Source organism: Hyposmocoma kahamanoa, unplaced genomic scaffold (assembly GCF_003589595.1).
Source record: "Hyposmocoma kahamanoa isolate Upper Pololo Valley unplaced genomic scaffold, ASM358959v1 132530, whole genome shotgun sequence".
NCBI classification, from domain to species: Eukaryota; Metazoa; Arthropoda; class Insecta; order Lepidoptera; family Cosmopterigidae; genus Hyposmocoma; species Hyposmocoma kahamanoa.
Window position 1 is genome coordinate 1 of NW_020653469.1, and position 15068 is coordinate 15068.

The 15068-nt window shown below is 39.3% G+C and overlaps 1 protein-coding gene across 1 annotated transcript; it reads left to right on the forward strand.

The window, feature by feature from the left end:
* Positions 1-9009: 9009 nt before the first annotated feature.
* LOC113240335 (B-cell receptor CD22-like) lies at positions 9010-14927 on the forward strand (the record flags this gene model as incomplete). Its single annotated transcript, XM_026477606.1, has 4 exons — positions 9010-9154; positions 12275-12405; positions 13467-13620; positions 14833-14927. Coding segments are annotated over 4 exons (525 nt in total), but the record flags the coding sequence as incomplete, so codon positions are not given.
* Positions 14928-15068: the final 141 nt, after the last annotated feature.

Genomic DNA, 15068 nt, shown 5'->3' on the forward strand with positions numbered 1-15068 from the left:
TCATCATCATATCAGCCGGAAGACGTCCACTGCTGAACATAGGCCTTCCCCAAAGATTTCCAGACCAGCCGATCGGGCGCGACGTGCATCCGTCGGTTACCCGCCGCCCTTACCAGGTCATCCGTCCATCTAGTAGGAGGCTGTCACACTGAACGCCTTCCGGTTCGTGGTCTCCATTCCATGTGCCCATTGCCACTTCAACTTGCGACTCCTTCGAGCTATGTCAGTGACTTTTGTTCTTCTACAGGTCACCTCATTTCTGATTCGATCACATAGAGAAATGCCGAGCATTGCTAGCTCTTTGAATGGCCGAGAGCCGTAGGTCATCGCTGGCAACAACAGTTACTTAAAGTTAACTAGCCTCACGTGCCTCTAGTTTCACCAGCACCCTTTAAAACCGGAACGCAGTAATGCTTATATTAGTGTTCGCCAGCAGAATTGGTGTATTGGCAATAATTTCCTGGACTCTTTCACAAGGATCTCTACTGCTACAAAATTACAAAATAAATAACTGCCTCCGTGTCCGAACGGTTACCATGCCGGACTGCCACGCCAGAGGTCCCAGTTTCGATTCCCGGGTCGGGAGAAATATTTGTATGGCCTACATTTATTTCTCTCGTGAGTTTGGGTGTAATTTGTGGTTGTCTATGTGTGTGTCTCTCCATGGCACCCGCGACACAGGTTTTCCTAATGTGGGGGGCTATGTTGAGTGTGTACGTAAAAAAAAGGTAAAAAAAAGTCAAATACGTAATAAAACGTAACGTAAAAAAATCTGAAATAGAAAGCCAGTGCCCCTGCCATTCGAAACTTAAAATTAAAATTCGAGCTGAGGTAGTACCGACTCTTAGAAGGCAAGGTACCTGGCTGAGTGAAGAAACTTTCATAAGTTCTTCAGAACTGGCGCTACAGCAATGGCCTTTTAAAATCCGACACAAAGATCTACAACAAACACATAGATAAATTCGTAAGATCTGCTGGCTCGATCCATAGGTCAGTTGACAAGAACGGTAGCCACGGTGAGGCGACCGATCCTGGTTAGTAAGTAGCCAATCAAGCCAATCAATTTGCCCTCTAATTATATAGATTTTACGAACTACGCTAAGTTGCTTTCTTATAAAGTTTTTTTAACGTTTTGTTTGCGAGACGAACAAGTCGTGCGCCTGGTGGTAAGCGACACGCCTGTCCCTAATAATTGCAGTGCCATTCGGAGCTTTAATCACAAAGATATGAGGGGCATTGCCACTGAGCCCGACACCCTAAGACGTAAGTTGTCCCATGTACCTGTAATTTCACCAGCACCCTTACCCTTCGAAACCGGAACGCAATAATGTTCACAGTATAGTAATACAGACGATTCTGTACAGTCAGCGTTAATATGCACATCAGAATGTTTCCAAGACGATAAGGCTCTTTTCATAAGAAATAAAATGAATTAATAAAACATGCAGACAATTTCGAGAAAGTATAACAGTTCAATCCACAGTAAATCACCATGTACATACAAATTACGTATCTTGTGTGCGAAGCGATGGAAGATAATCCGTAGGACACAACTAGTGTGTGCCATAAAACGATTCCGAGTAGCCGCAAGCCGGGTTTATTTGGCCATTATACGGTTTATATACGGTTTATGTTAGTTCTAACGACCGACTGTAAATATTGAGATCGCCAGATGCAAACCAATAGTAAGCAATACTATGTTATATAATTGAACCGCCGTTTTATTGTCTCTTGTGTTGACGCGTTAATCTACGTCAAAGATAAAAATTACTCTATCTTTTATTAGCAAGTTGCCGTTGCTACTGAAGACGTCTGAAGGCGTCTGCCTTACTTTCATTCCTCACTTTTCACCTCACTAGCTCGGAAAGGCTTTCGTTTTCATTAGACATTTGCGCGCAAAAACGTTTTTTCCGCACTAGCGTGGACTGTGGTGCATCTACCTTTTCTTTCGATGAAAAAAAATTCGTAACGACACGTTCAACTATGCGATTTGTCGCACATTATTTATGTAATATAAATCCGCTGGTATATTTTATTCTTTAAATTGAAATTAAATTGACAACGATAATTAATTTTGTTTAATAACACTGATTTGTTACAGTCCAACGAGTTTATCTTTCATCTACCATTTTCCTCGCTATAGTTCGGCAGTCGTCAAACAACTTTGCAGCCTTGCATAACAAATAACTATTATTTATTATTATTGATACAAAGTTCGAACAAACACAAAGAAAAATTCCTTACATCCGATTGGACAATCGGAATTTTTCTTTGTGTTTATCTTTGTATCAATAATTACAGCAAACTAGTAGAGTATTATTATTGATACAAAGATCGAATAAATACAAAGAAAAAATCCTTCGACCCTACTACACTCAAACCAGTACCTAGTGTCTTTGTAAGACCTGATTACTCGATCTCTAACTCAGTTGATAAGAGTGGTAGCCACACAATGAGGCAAGATACACTGAATCTAGTTCAGTCGGTTCGAAGGAATTATACTTAAGATTTAAGTATAGGAAATGAAACTGTTTTTCCGGATTTAAATCGCGTATATTTGTTTATTCAATCAAACCGACGTTTCGGGCGCTTTACAGGTCCCATGGTCACGGTTGACTGGGACCTGTAAAGGGCCCAAAACGTCGGTTTGTTTGAAAAAACAAATATACGCGATTTAAATTCGGAAAAACAGTTTCATTTTCTACATGTAACAATCGCGAAAACCTAAGAACTCGATAAGATTTAAGTATTTACAGAGAAGAGAGAAGTATTTACAATTTTAACAAGGGTAAATTACACGCCTGTCCATAACAGTTGCAGTTGGCACTGTGAGCTTTAAACGCAAAGATCTGAGGGGCACTGCCACTGCGACAGTCACCCTTAGACATAAGTTGACTAGTCCCATGCATGTCCCATGTGCCTGTAAATTCACCAGCACCCTTACCCATCAAAACTGGAGCTCAGTAATGCTGACAGTACTGCATGGCGGCAGAAATAGGTTAGGTAGCAGTACTTCCTTGGACGAACTCTTTCACAAGGAGCTCTACTGCTACTACTAGTATGTCTTGAACTAATGCTTGTAACGCAAAAAACACCCTTAATACATTATGTTAAGAGTGTCTCATCAATTTAAGCATTGGATTAAGGCATTCTTAAGTTTAGTGCCAGTGGACATAAGTCTGAGGGGGTAAGCTGTAATATAGGTTTAGTAGCCTAGTACGGTCTCCAGTCTGTCGCAACTCACAAGGGATACAACATTTATTAGTTGTTAGTCTATTGTTCTTTTTTTTATAAAAAAAAGTGCGCATTTGACTTCCATCTCACCTGATGGAAAGTGACGATGAAATCGACGATATATCATGCACACTTAAATAAGCATTATTTACTGCCACTTCACCTCGCTTATGCTACCTTGGTGCTCTGTCTGATGACCTCATTTCGAATCTTATCCTTCAGAGAAACTTCGGGCATAGGTCGCCAAGAGACGTTTAACTGGTGGACTAGCGCACTGATTGAAAAGTTTTCTTTTTAAACTTTGTGGTATGGGTGATAAGAAGACCTAGTCTAAAACTCATACTAGTGAGTTGTAACCGTAGCCGTTGCATGTTTATGTTGCATGTATGTGGTTCGTGAACTTGCCGCAAGACTGCTTCATCTTCACTGATTCATTGTGACTGCTTCACGCGTACTCTTTCTTTTATAAAAAATAAGTGCGCATTTGACCTCCACCTCACCTGATAAAAAGTGACGATGAGGTCGAGAATGTAGCATGCACACCTAAATAATGCTTATTCACTCTCGCCTTGAAAAGATCTAAGTTATAGCGTTCGGGTCACAAGTCCGCAAGGAATTCCACTCGCTAGCCGCTCTAAACGTTTCGTGCGTATCTTGGTAAGCTTGGTGCGTAATATCCACATAGGGGTAGAACACCTGTCCCCCGATGAAAGGAGAAGGCAGAATCAAATTATACAACTCCATCGCACACTCTCCGTGATATATCTTGAATACCGATAAGCAGGCAACTCTACGGCGGTGTTCAAGGCTCTGCAGCTTTACTCTGCTAATTCCGAGTCACTAATAAGCCTCTTGGCCGCTTTTCTATTGAATCCAAGGTAGTCAGTTGGTATTTAGATTTGTTTATGGAGTACTGCTGCCATAAGTGGCAGCAATACTCCATACACGACCGAACTTACATATCTATTATCCTTGTGTTGAGAAAATAAACCATTTTTTTTTTATTAAAATATGTTTAAATTTAAAAAAAACGAGATTTTCGTTAAATGACGGTATCGATTTCAACGTGCAACATATAGATATTTAGGTGGGGAAGTTTTATTGAACACGTGCACCAAAGATCTAAGAACTCGCTTTATTTATAAATATACAAAGGATTGATAGCTTCCATTGTGATAGTCAGAATTTATGTTTTGTTGTTGATTGGCGGAGTCGTTTGCTTTGTTCCTCAATCGCAAACGTTGACTTATTTTGCATGCACAATCCGAGCACTGCTGATTGGAGGCCACTTTCGATCTGAATGTTCAGTTGTTAATATTTAGTTTACACCATATTGGAAATATTTTGTCAAAAAAGAATTATAGGTACTTAATAATCTCTGTACTGAGTACTAAAAAAAACAACCTCAAAATTCATCCCCTAGTTTGCCACCCTTAGAGGTGGAAAATGGGACCATCTTTCCTACAAGAAAGTATCATCAAAATCGGTTCACAAGGCCGGAGTTATCGCATAACATAACCACCAAAAAGGAAACGTATAGTCGTATTGAGAAACTTCTCTTTTTTTTTAATTATTGTGGGCCGGCAATAAAATGGATAAAATTGTATGTATTTTGGCAAAAGATAATAATTGTTAGTCAAGTAGAAAGTTTGTCTGAAAAACATTAAACAATTTTATATTAGCGTAAGCATAGAGAAAGAAAACCTAAACCTAAATTATACGAAGGAGTGATGAAAAACATTTTATGCTACAAGGGCGGAATAGCAATTACAAACGTTCATTAAATGTCCCTCAGTTCATAATTGCCGCCTACTTACCGCCCTTGTGATACAATGTACTTATTCTGTTGTCGTTCTGTTATATCGTGCCCTTTATCAATTAAGCTTATAATTTACACAGAAAATAGTACATTATTGCAGACACCGGGAAGTTCGGGACGAGTCAAACAATCTCAATTCCTGCCGAGGCATATATAGTGCTTTTCTCAAACAATGTAACGAAATAATAAAAGACTAAAGAGAGGAAGATGTATAATAGAGAAAGTAAAAAAATATTTATTTTAATAGTACTGGTCCACATAAATATAAATGTCAAAGTCGACACGCCAAGAAGATTATTGAAATGAATATTTGACATCTCTCTCTCATCTGAGCGTTGTCCCGGTTGCGTCCTCAGCAGGGTTGCTGCGGAGCCCGGGGTCCGCTATTCATAACAGAAGTCGGGCGAGGCTCCTGCGCGCCGTTTTGCGGCGGCGCCCTATCCCTATGCCATATCCTTCTGTTGACTTCCATAAGTTGATGTGGCGGTGTTGGTTTTTACGGGAGCGACTGCCGTCTGACCTCCCAACCCCCGAAAGGGAAAACCCCTCGCTAGAGCCTCGTCCGTCTATCAGCAGGCGCACCACTTGCAGGTGAGGTTAGCTTGGGCTCCAAGATGTAGGTGAAGCCCCCAAAACGCCCCGATATTACATATTGAAATGAATATTTGACATGTTAGGACAAATTGATAAAAGATAATCTCAGCACAGTGTACTGAAATACTAACCTCAAAAGTCATTCATCCCCTTGTTTGCCACCCTTAGAGGTTGAATACTTTCTTCAAATTGAAATGGGACTCCAACAAATAAAGCATTATCAAAACCCGTTCACAAATGCCGAAAAAAAACAGTCGAATTAAGAACCTCCTCCTTTTTTTGAAGTCGGTTAAAAATGTTATTTGCCGCCTTTTTCTTTTTTTTTAAGAATTAAGCGGTAGGTAGGTATTTTTTAATTCTAGCAATTACGAAAACCGGGCAGTAGACTGTATAAGTTTTTGTTTTGCCTGTTTAGATAGATTGAAAAGTTTAACAGCGGACAGGCATGGATTTTTCATACTTACTTTGCAGGCCTTGTCGCATGATCCATAATTGTCAAACTCTCCGTGTTCGTTTGTTGAAAGCATCGAGTATATAACCAGAAATAGAAACGAAATAAGGCCATCCGTCGCTGGCAACTTCATCAGACAAATGGGCCTTATATCACTTAAATATCAACTCTCGTCAGCGCTAAAATCACAAATTAGAAATCTGACATAGTACAGCGCCAACAGCTGGCCTGTGTGTACGTCTCCGTATATTCCAGAATACAGAATATACTGTATTTATTGTAATAAAGATAATATCTCTAACATTGGGAGGCTGTTCCAACTAATTACAAAACAAACGGAATCACATTTCATCGGTAATTAAATATTAAATATGTAATTTAATAATTTTCGTCCATTACAGCAAAACTCAAGTTAAACTGGTCGATTTGAAGTGAAACAATTGATGACTCCCGTCAATTGAGCGCAGTTGTCAACGTAATGATTTGGCAGAATAGTTTTCAATCAAATTAAATGACATTTCATCTCTATTTCTGGTTATATACTCGACGTTTGAAAATAATGCAAACATTTCCAAGCACGTCTGAGAAAAAACAACGTTCTCTTCGGAATTTGATACTGTAATGTCTTTAGCCGGGTACTCACAGCGAGCTGCAACCGTAACCGTTATATGCTATGTTACGTGGTTCGCAAGCATTCCGCTTGCGGGTCGCCGTACACCGACTATAACTAATGATACAATAGCGAGTGAAGATTGTTTGACGTGTACACCCTAGAACCTCGTTACTAGTGTTGGTCACGTTACAGTTACAGCTCTCTAATACGCCGGCCATACTCGCTACTGTATGCCGGAAAGGTCTACCTGCGTAAGTACGCCGCTAGACGCAGCGGATGTGGGACTATCCCGGAGGTCTTCAGTTAATTTTAACTGCCTCTGTGGCCGAACGGTTACAATGCCGAACTGTCACGCAGATGTCCCAGGTTCGATTCTCTGGCCGGGAGAAATATTTGTATGGCCTAAATTTATTTCTCTCGTGAGTTTGGGTGTAATTTGTGGTTGTCTATGTATTTGTCAATGGTACCCGCGATACAGGATTTCTCAAGTGCGGGACTATGTTGAGTGTGTGCGTTATTATATTATTATTATTATTAATTTCGATACGGCTACTAGGTACCACACAACTGTTGATTTAGTGGCATTGGATTGTATTTCTTTTAATTTTTCTACAAGCATCTTATGAGCAGCTTCTCTTTTGTATCGATTGTGGTATTTTTTTTTATATGACAAAGACAATGAATGCTATATATTTCCTTAAATTCCTCAAGTATTTTCTTAATAGTTGAATCGAATGTTGTAATTTTTTGTTATGCACTGCAGTTCACCGTACGGCTACCACTCGCAGGTACACAAAACTGCACAGGTCTGCCTGCACAGGCAGACCTCTCCGGTATACCGTAGCGTGTATGACCGGCATAATGTCTACCAAGCTTTAATTTTCATAAAAACTTTTTAAAGTTACATCCATGAAATGTTGAACGGATGTCATAAGACGCCTGTAGCAGTCACCAAACTTGCCAATGTCAAGTTCTCTTTCGATATTCAGGCACATTGCAAACAATATGATGATAGCATATTGGCAATGCGTGGATGACCACGAGCAGCATCTGAGCAGCATGTCAATCTCCTGACATATGAATGTCAGGAGATTGACATGCTGCTCAGATCAGGTCAAAGTAATACCCTTTTAAGGCGTGCTGTCATACACATACTTGTAGTTAACTACCGAGCAAGTGTACAATGCGATTCGCCTTCAACATGATGTATGGAAAGACGACATGGCTCTAGATTCCACACAAATATGATTCAAAGTGTATTCCATAGCATTTAAGTTTATTTGAAAAGAGCAATTCCTAGAGTTTCTTGCTCGTTCTTCTCAGGGAAATCAGCACAGTGAACGAGCAGTAGCTTAATTAAAAGTGACGTTTTCAAATGTAAATTTATTTTACTTGACTTGATTTAGGGCCATGTTTAAATTGCCAAGACACTGTAATGCATCTGAAATGTTTTTGTTAGCACGAATGGGTTTTGCTTCTGTTTAAGAAAGAAGGTTTCTTCTCTTAAACAGCGAGTGCTAGACAATAATAATAACATATTGCGACATTGGATCTCAGTTATTTAATTGTCTGTACAAACTCAAATGGCTTTTGTTGATTCGGCATAACTGTGTAATGTAGCATATTCCCGGGGTGCGGTCGGGACAAGCACACTATTATTTACCTACAGGAATTTATCCAAGGTTCTAAAACTAACGAAGGAAACCAACACCAAGTTTTAACATTGACCGTTTATTGATCGGTTTACTATACTAGAATTACATGAACCATGCGGGGTTACTACCCTAACTAATCTAGTGACGGCTCTGGGCTAAAGAAGAGGTTTACGGGATCGAAGAGTGAACAATTCGCACGGCCTGGACACACCTTGGTCACGCGTAGCAATTGTTTCCCCAACACAGGTGGCGGATAGGGGCAGGTGGATATGCGGTGGTGAAGGGTGAGCGACACACCTCGGTCACGTGCATCAATCACTACCCAACCCAGAAGACGGACGGAGGATAGTCCGTACGGAGGGCGGAAGACAAGCAATTCGCACGGCCTGGGCACACCTTGGTCACGCGCTGCAATTACTCTTGAACAGTCCCTCAGCCGCTGGAGGTTCTTACCGTAGCAAGCTCCCCCAACGAGTGTGTCGCTCGCTCCGGTTGGCGGCCTTTTATAGTCTCGTCTCCGCTCACGGCGCGCGTCGCGCCTCCCGCCCGCCGTCGCATGCGCTACTCGCGACGGCCTCGGTCAGCGGAACTTTCCATGACGCACAATCGATACCTTTTTACGATATCTTTTTTTTTCTACCAGACTTCAACCGATGGGAACACAACTAGCAGTATTCTCACCTTCGTGCCAGCCATAGAAGACGCGGGCAGGGTTATATCCTGCCGAGTTATCCAGCCTACACTGCCCCATTCGGCACATGAGGACGGGTGGAAGATGGAAATTCAGCGTAAGTCCATTTCTCCATCAAATTTCTGTCCTTGGGGCCTACCACAACCTTTCCAAAAACAATCTTATTTCAATGTAAGCTTAAAGTAAGCTTATTGTAATATTACTCATATTCGTACCATGACGAACCTGTCAACCAAGTAATGTATTATTGCAAAAGTGATTGAAGAACGAATGATTTCCCAATATTGTCTATTCCTTACTAAAAATATGAAAGAGATAACGCTATATGAACTGTATAACGCCTCATCTCTTTCTTTTTTGATTTTCCGAATCGTGTTATCGTAGTATAATGTTAAAGTACTTAATGTTATTTACATTCAGAGAATTTTAACTGTTAAAAAAAGAAAAGTATGTAATAATAAAATCTATTAAAATTACGTTGTTTTCAATAATTTTTCCGCATTTTCATGAAGATAAATAAATAAAACAAGCTGAGTATTGATAGTCACGTTGTGAATTTGGAATTATGATCTAGTGTCATCCGTTAGCTTCGCCAAGGAGTATATAGATGGCGTTGTCATAGTTTTACGAAATAAACATCGCGTATTTTTATTTAACGAGAAATTATTTCCTATGTGCTATTAAATAAAAAATAAACAAAATATTGAAGAGATATATGTAAATAAATAAGTTCAACTTGACTTTTAATCATTACAAATCAATATTAAGACAATAAAACTGAAAATAATATTGTTTCCATTGCCTCCGTGTAACTACTTTAAGATTGCTAAATTTGACATAAGAACAATATTACTTTAATGTTAAAGTCGCGTCATAGTACGAACTGAGTAAATTAATAGTCACAAAGCTGCCAATAAAACATCATAGTTTTAACATTACAATAAGCTTACTTTAAGCGCGTTGTGGTACGAAAAGTCAATGTAAGGTTAAAGTAATATTGTTTTAAGAGGTTGTGGTATGCCTCCAGGACTATACGAAGATAGATTTATTTTACAAATTTGTATTTGGATATTTACATTTTGTACGCAAAAAAAAACTAGAGGAAACTACATTAATAATAAAACAAAAAAATCGCGAAACAAATAATCAAGAACCCTGAATAATCAGGTAGTTCCCTTCTAGCCAGTTACACCATTGATTATTATCAGTTATACTATTAATTCTATAATTTTAATAATTGGGGGAAGATGGAAGGAAGGACTAAAATACCGACTTTGCTAAGCTCCTACAGCGATAGTCGTAGATATATGAGCCTGCAAAGATTTTACACACATTTTTAGTATAATAACACAGTTAGAAAAAAAAATTAACCTTCATTGTATTCAAGCCTACTTAAACTGTGTATCGCGTCCATTGACTTGCAATTATATGGACGTCGGGTCCGCGCTAAAAAGTGCCCGAACTTATACGGCGTTAAAATCGTATACAGAGCGTCATTCACGCTTTAGTCTTCGTTTGTTCGACTGACAGCGAAGCAAGCAAAATTAGACAGTACTGCGATGACATTACAATTTAAATTCAACGTTTTAGCTTTTTCATATTCCTTTACATGTCACTACGTTTAAAAAGTTTTAGCTTTTTCATATTCCTTTACATGTCACTACGTTTAAATAGGTTGACTTGGGACATTTTTTTCGTGGTTTTTGTATTAGGCCCGTCGTCCATTTATTTGTAAGTCAATGATCGCGTCCTTTAATAAGTTTAGCTTATCAAGAACGAACAACGATCAAGACATTCATAGGGAAATTAAATTCAATTCCATCATAACCCGTGCCCTCATTATCCAGTTTAAATGCCAGGCTTTTGTCTGTGTAGCCTCCTCCACTTCTCACGGTCCATAGCAAGCTCCTTGACCTCTTTATTGCTGCTCACTTTGTCGTTCTTCTTTTTTTTTAAAAGTAATTAGTCAAGCCTCCATCTCACCTGATGAAAAGTGACGATGAGGTCGACGATGGAGCAAATGCCTAATCACTCTCGCCTTGAAAATTTGAAAATTGCACCATTCAGTGAACAAAGGAAATCCCATAGCCGTTCGCCATATCAATGTGGAAGCGAAATGCGTGCATGGTGCGTATGCGTACAGATCTGGCGAATGTGCCGCGAACGCGCTGCAGGTGCATTGCACACGCGCTGCACGCGTGCTACATAAGTCAATTAGTGTAGTAAGTGCTAGAACCCATTGAAAACCAGCGTCACAGCTCAGTCTTTGTTGTGACTTTAGCTGAATGGAATATTTTTGTATACGCCAACGCCACACACATATGAGTGTAGTATTATGTAACTTGTTGTTCAAATGTTGTTATGCTGTTTTTTGAGGTATTTCTGTTTTATTCATATTAGCCTTTTTTGAGCCTTTTTCTGTAAAGTGGCGTTGCAATAAATGGTTTCTATTTCTATTTCAAATACGCATTAGCACGCGAACAGATCGCACTACGTAATGCATGTTCGCAGCTCGCAAGCCATTCACAAACAGGCGCATTCGCCAGATCTGTACGCACTCTTGGGGCATCCACAACAAAGGAGTGGAACCCATGATTACGTCTAGTCCCTCGATGGAAGGGGGGAAAGCGGACTTAAATAGTGCAATTCCCTCGCACAGTCTTCTATGCTGTAGAATACCGATAAGCAGACAACTTTATAAAGGTGTTCAAGGCTTTGCAGCTTCATCTCTACTAATTTCGAGTCACCTATAAGCGTCTTATCACGCTTTTCAACTGAATCCAATGTGGCCACGCTATTCTTAGTCTTTCCCTCTTACTTTTTTCTATTTTCCCCTCAGCTCAGTTGTAACATTTAGAAATTTGTCACCACGTAGTAATGCCTAAACATTCCCCCTTCTGTTTTCAATACTTTTTAAACGATATCTCTCTTTTCATTAGCTGGACGTTTTAATTAATTAATTACTTACTAATTTAAACGTTTTTTAATTTTTCTTTTCGTGTTCCAAACAGGGTAAAATTTCCTCAAGACTTGTGTAAAATCACCAGTGCAACATTATTAACTGCGGGCACGGAAGTGACTTTCTTTTATCAAAGTGAAATAATGCTTTTGACCTCATCACATGCTTGTTTTAATGAGTAATTTAGGTAGATATAGGTATCCAAGTTCTTTTATCTTATCTTTTTACTTTATCAATTTTGTTTGGTTAATTCTGCAGACCTGCCGGTTGCAAAACTAGAGCTGGGCGCAAATCTGGACGCAAGTAAAGTCGTGGAAGGTTCGGACGTGTACCTCGACTGCAGAGTACGTGCTAATCCCTGGCATAACCATGTCTACTTCAGCCATAACGTAAGCAAATTAACTACAACTACTCTAACTAACCAATTACGTTAAAATAAAACTGACACTGTAGAAAAATTGCTTTGTGGTAGTTTTCAGAAATTTGACAATAGTATTTTACGCAGATGTTTCTTAATGAGGGTTTTTAAAGTCGAGTACCGTGTTTACGAGATTTTAAGACCTAATTATGTAATTATTACAATATTTTTTCTACCAGTAACCAACAACCAATAGTGGCCAAGTACCATTTATATTTTAACCAATCTTTTTTTATATAAAGGTTTATGGCCCGGTTGCAAGACCTTTAGGCCAATTTAACCAATCAGGAGGCATTAAAGCGTTTGTGTAGCGTCATATTTATTATTTTAATTTAGCAAAAATTCGACGGTTCTTTTTTTGAAACTCGTTATAGTTCTGTGTACAGAACCATATTGAAATTATTCAATTCAATGGTGAATACAATTGACTATACAATTTTGATTCAGAACTAAAAAGAGCGCTTTTGTGGCTTTTGTGATATGGTTTATGAAATTGAAATTGACAGATTAAAGTAGGTACAGACTAGAATAAAATATTGTTTTGTTTGTCAAGAGTAATGAAAAAACGCGTATTTTCCCGTATAAACTATAAAACGAAAACTCGTTCCACCCGAGAGGAAATGGTTTATGTTGTTTGAAATTTTATTTTCGATACAAACCTTTTTTATAACTTTGTTTGGTTTTTCTGAATAAAACTTACAACATTAGCGGGCTTTACACAGACACTCCATCGCGCGTGATACAGCAACCATGCGCGCTTGAACGCGCGTTTATAGACGTTGCAAGGAAAAGGGATAGTGTAACCACTCTTAGACGGACGCTTTTTCCATTGTAACAGAAACCAACACGAGCAATCGCGCGCGAAAGAACGTTAGCTTAAAAAAATTCAAACAGGTAATCTCGCACAATTGTGCGTGCAGACTTTCCCGCACCCAATACTGTACGCTCCTGATCACGCGCGATGGAATGAAAAGGAACTGTTGTTCAAAGTTCGAATATCTACGTCTGTTTAATATGTTATACGTTTTGCAGGGTGTAACAGTGAAACCTGGTCCTGGAGTACTTCTGGCCAATCAGAGCTTAGTCCTCCAGCGCGTGTCCCGAAAAGCAGCTGGCGCTTACGTTTGCACAGCTAGGAACAGTTTGGGAGAAGGATCTAGTGAACGCCTCATTTTAGACGTTAAGTGTGAGTATATCAATTGAGAGATGTTGGTGAAATTACATGGGACTGTCAACTTATGTCTCAGGGTGACGGGCGCGGTGACAGTGCCCTTCAGATCTTTGCAGCTTTGAGTGGCAGTGCGACTGCTATGGACAGGCGTGTCGCTTACCAGCAGGTACAAGACTTGTTTGGTCCGTCACTTGGTTTCATAAAAAACCTATTATATGACGATTTTATGGCCCAAGGCTTGCACCGATGAGAAGATTCCGGGTTCGACTCCCGCGAGAACCAATTCGGAAATTAACTTTTCTAAATTGTCAATCTGGGTGTTCTAGGTAGTGCCCTGTAGTGGTTGTTTTGGTCCTCATAGTTCAGTGAATTCCATTGTTTGCGATCAGGTAAATTATAGTACATTTTATATTACGGTTGGTAAATAAGGTATTACGAACGAAATTCTATTAGAATTCTTTCGGAGTCGAGATTCGTAATTCCCGTACCGCCCGGGAAACGTACTATATTTTTCATCACACTTACACGTAAATAGTTTCATTGCATGCAGACTAACTTGACTATTGCCCCAATTAAAACCCTTGGGCCTTTTTTCTTATCATTACAGCCATCATCGGTAATGAGAAGAAAAAAGGCCCGAGGATTTAATTTGGGGCATTATAGTCAAGTTAGCCTGCATGCAATCATACTATTTCCATGCAAGTGTGATGAAAAGCTTAGTAAGTTTCACGGGCATTACAGGAATTACGAGTTTCGTGATGACGGGTCACTTGGTACTGTAACCTAGGGACGTAGCTAATTCTAAATAAAAATTAAATTCTTCAAACGTACTTGCACACACCAATATATTATCCACATAAACTATCACATTACGATACTTCATTCCCGCCAATACCTTCTACTCTATGAGTAGAACTACTGGCGGAGTACATATAGATTTATATTTAGAATGTGTTTAAAAAATAGAATAGAGAAATGAACATTTTGGCAGATCTAAAAATAGCCTCCGTAAGTGAACATGTAAAAAATACAATAAATATCTAATTTTGAAGATTAACCCAGTTTATATTTATAAAGTACCTCTTGCTACGCAACCCAAGCTACGTCCCCAGGTTACAGTACCGTACAAAAAAGAGAGATCTGTGAGTTAATAATAGTAATATTAACACTGTGCTTTACACAATCTCCACCCAAATGACTATTCAAACCTTGTTATTCTTTGTACAGACGCGCCCACATGCAAATCAACACAGCCTACAGCAATGAGAGCAGCAAGGGGCGAAGCGGTAGACATCGAGTGTGACTTGGACGCTAACCCTAAGGTAAACATTAACCTGTGCTCATGAAACAACGTAGCTAAATTTAATTGGCAGCATGGCAGTGTCCTCGATAAGGTATAATGTAAAGGAGCTGCTTAAAATTAATATTAGGGGTTAAAGTATGAAATTGCCGTTTTATTGCAA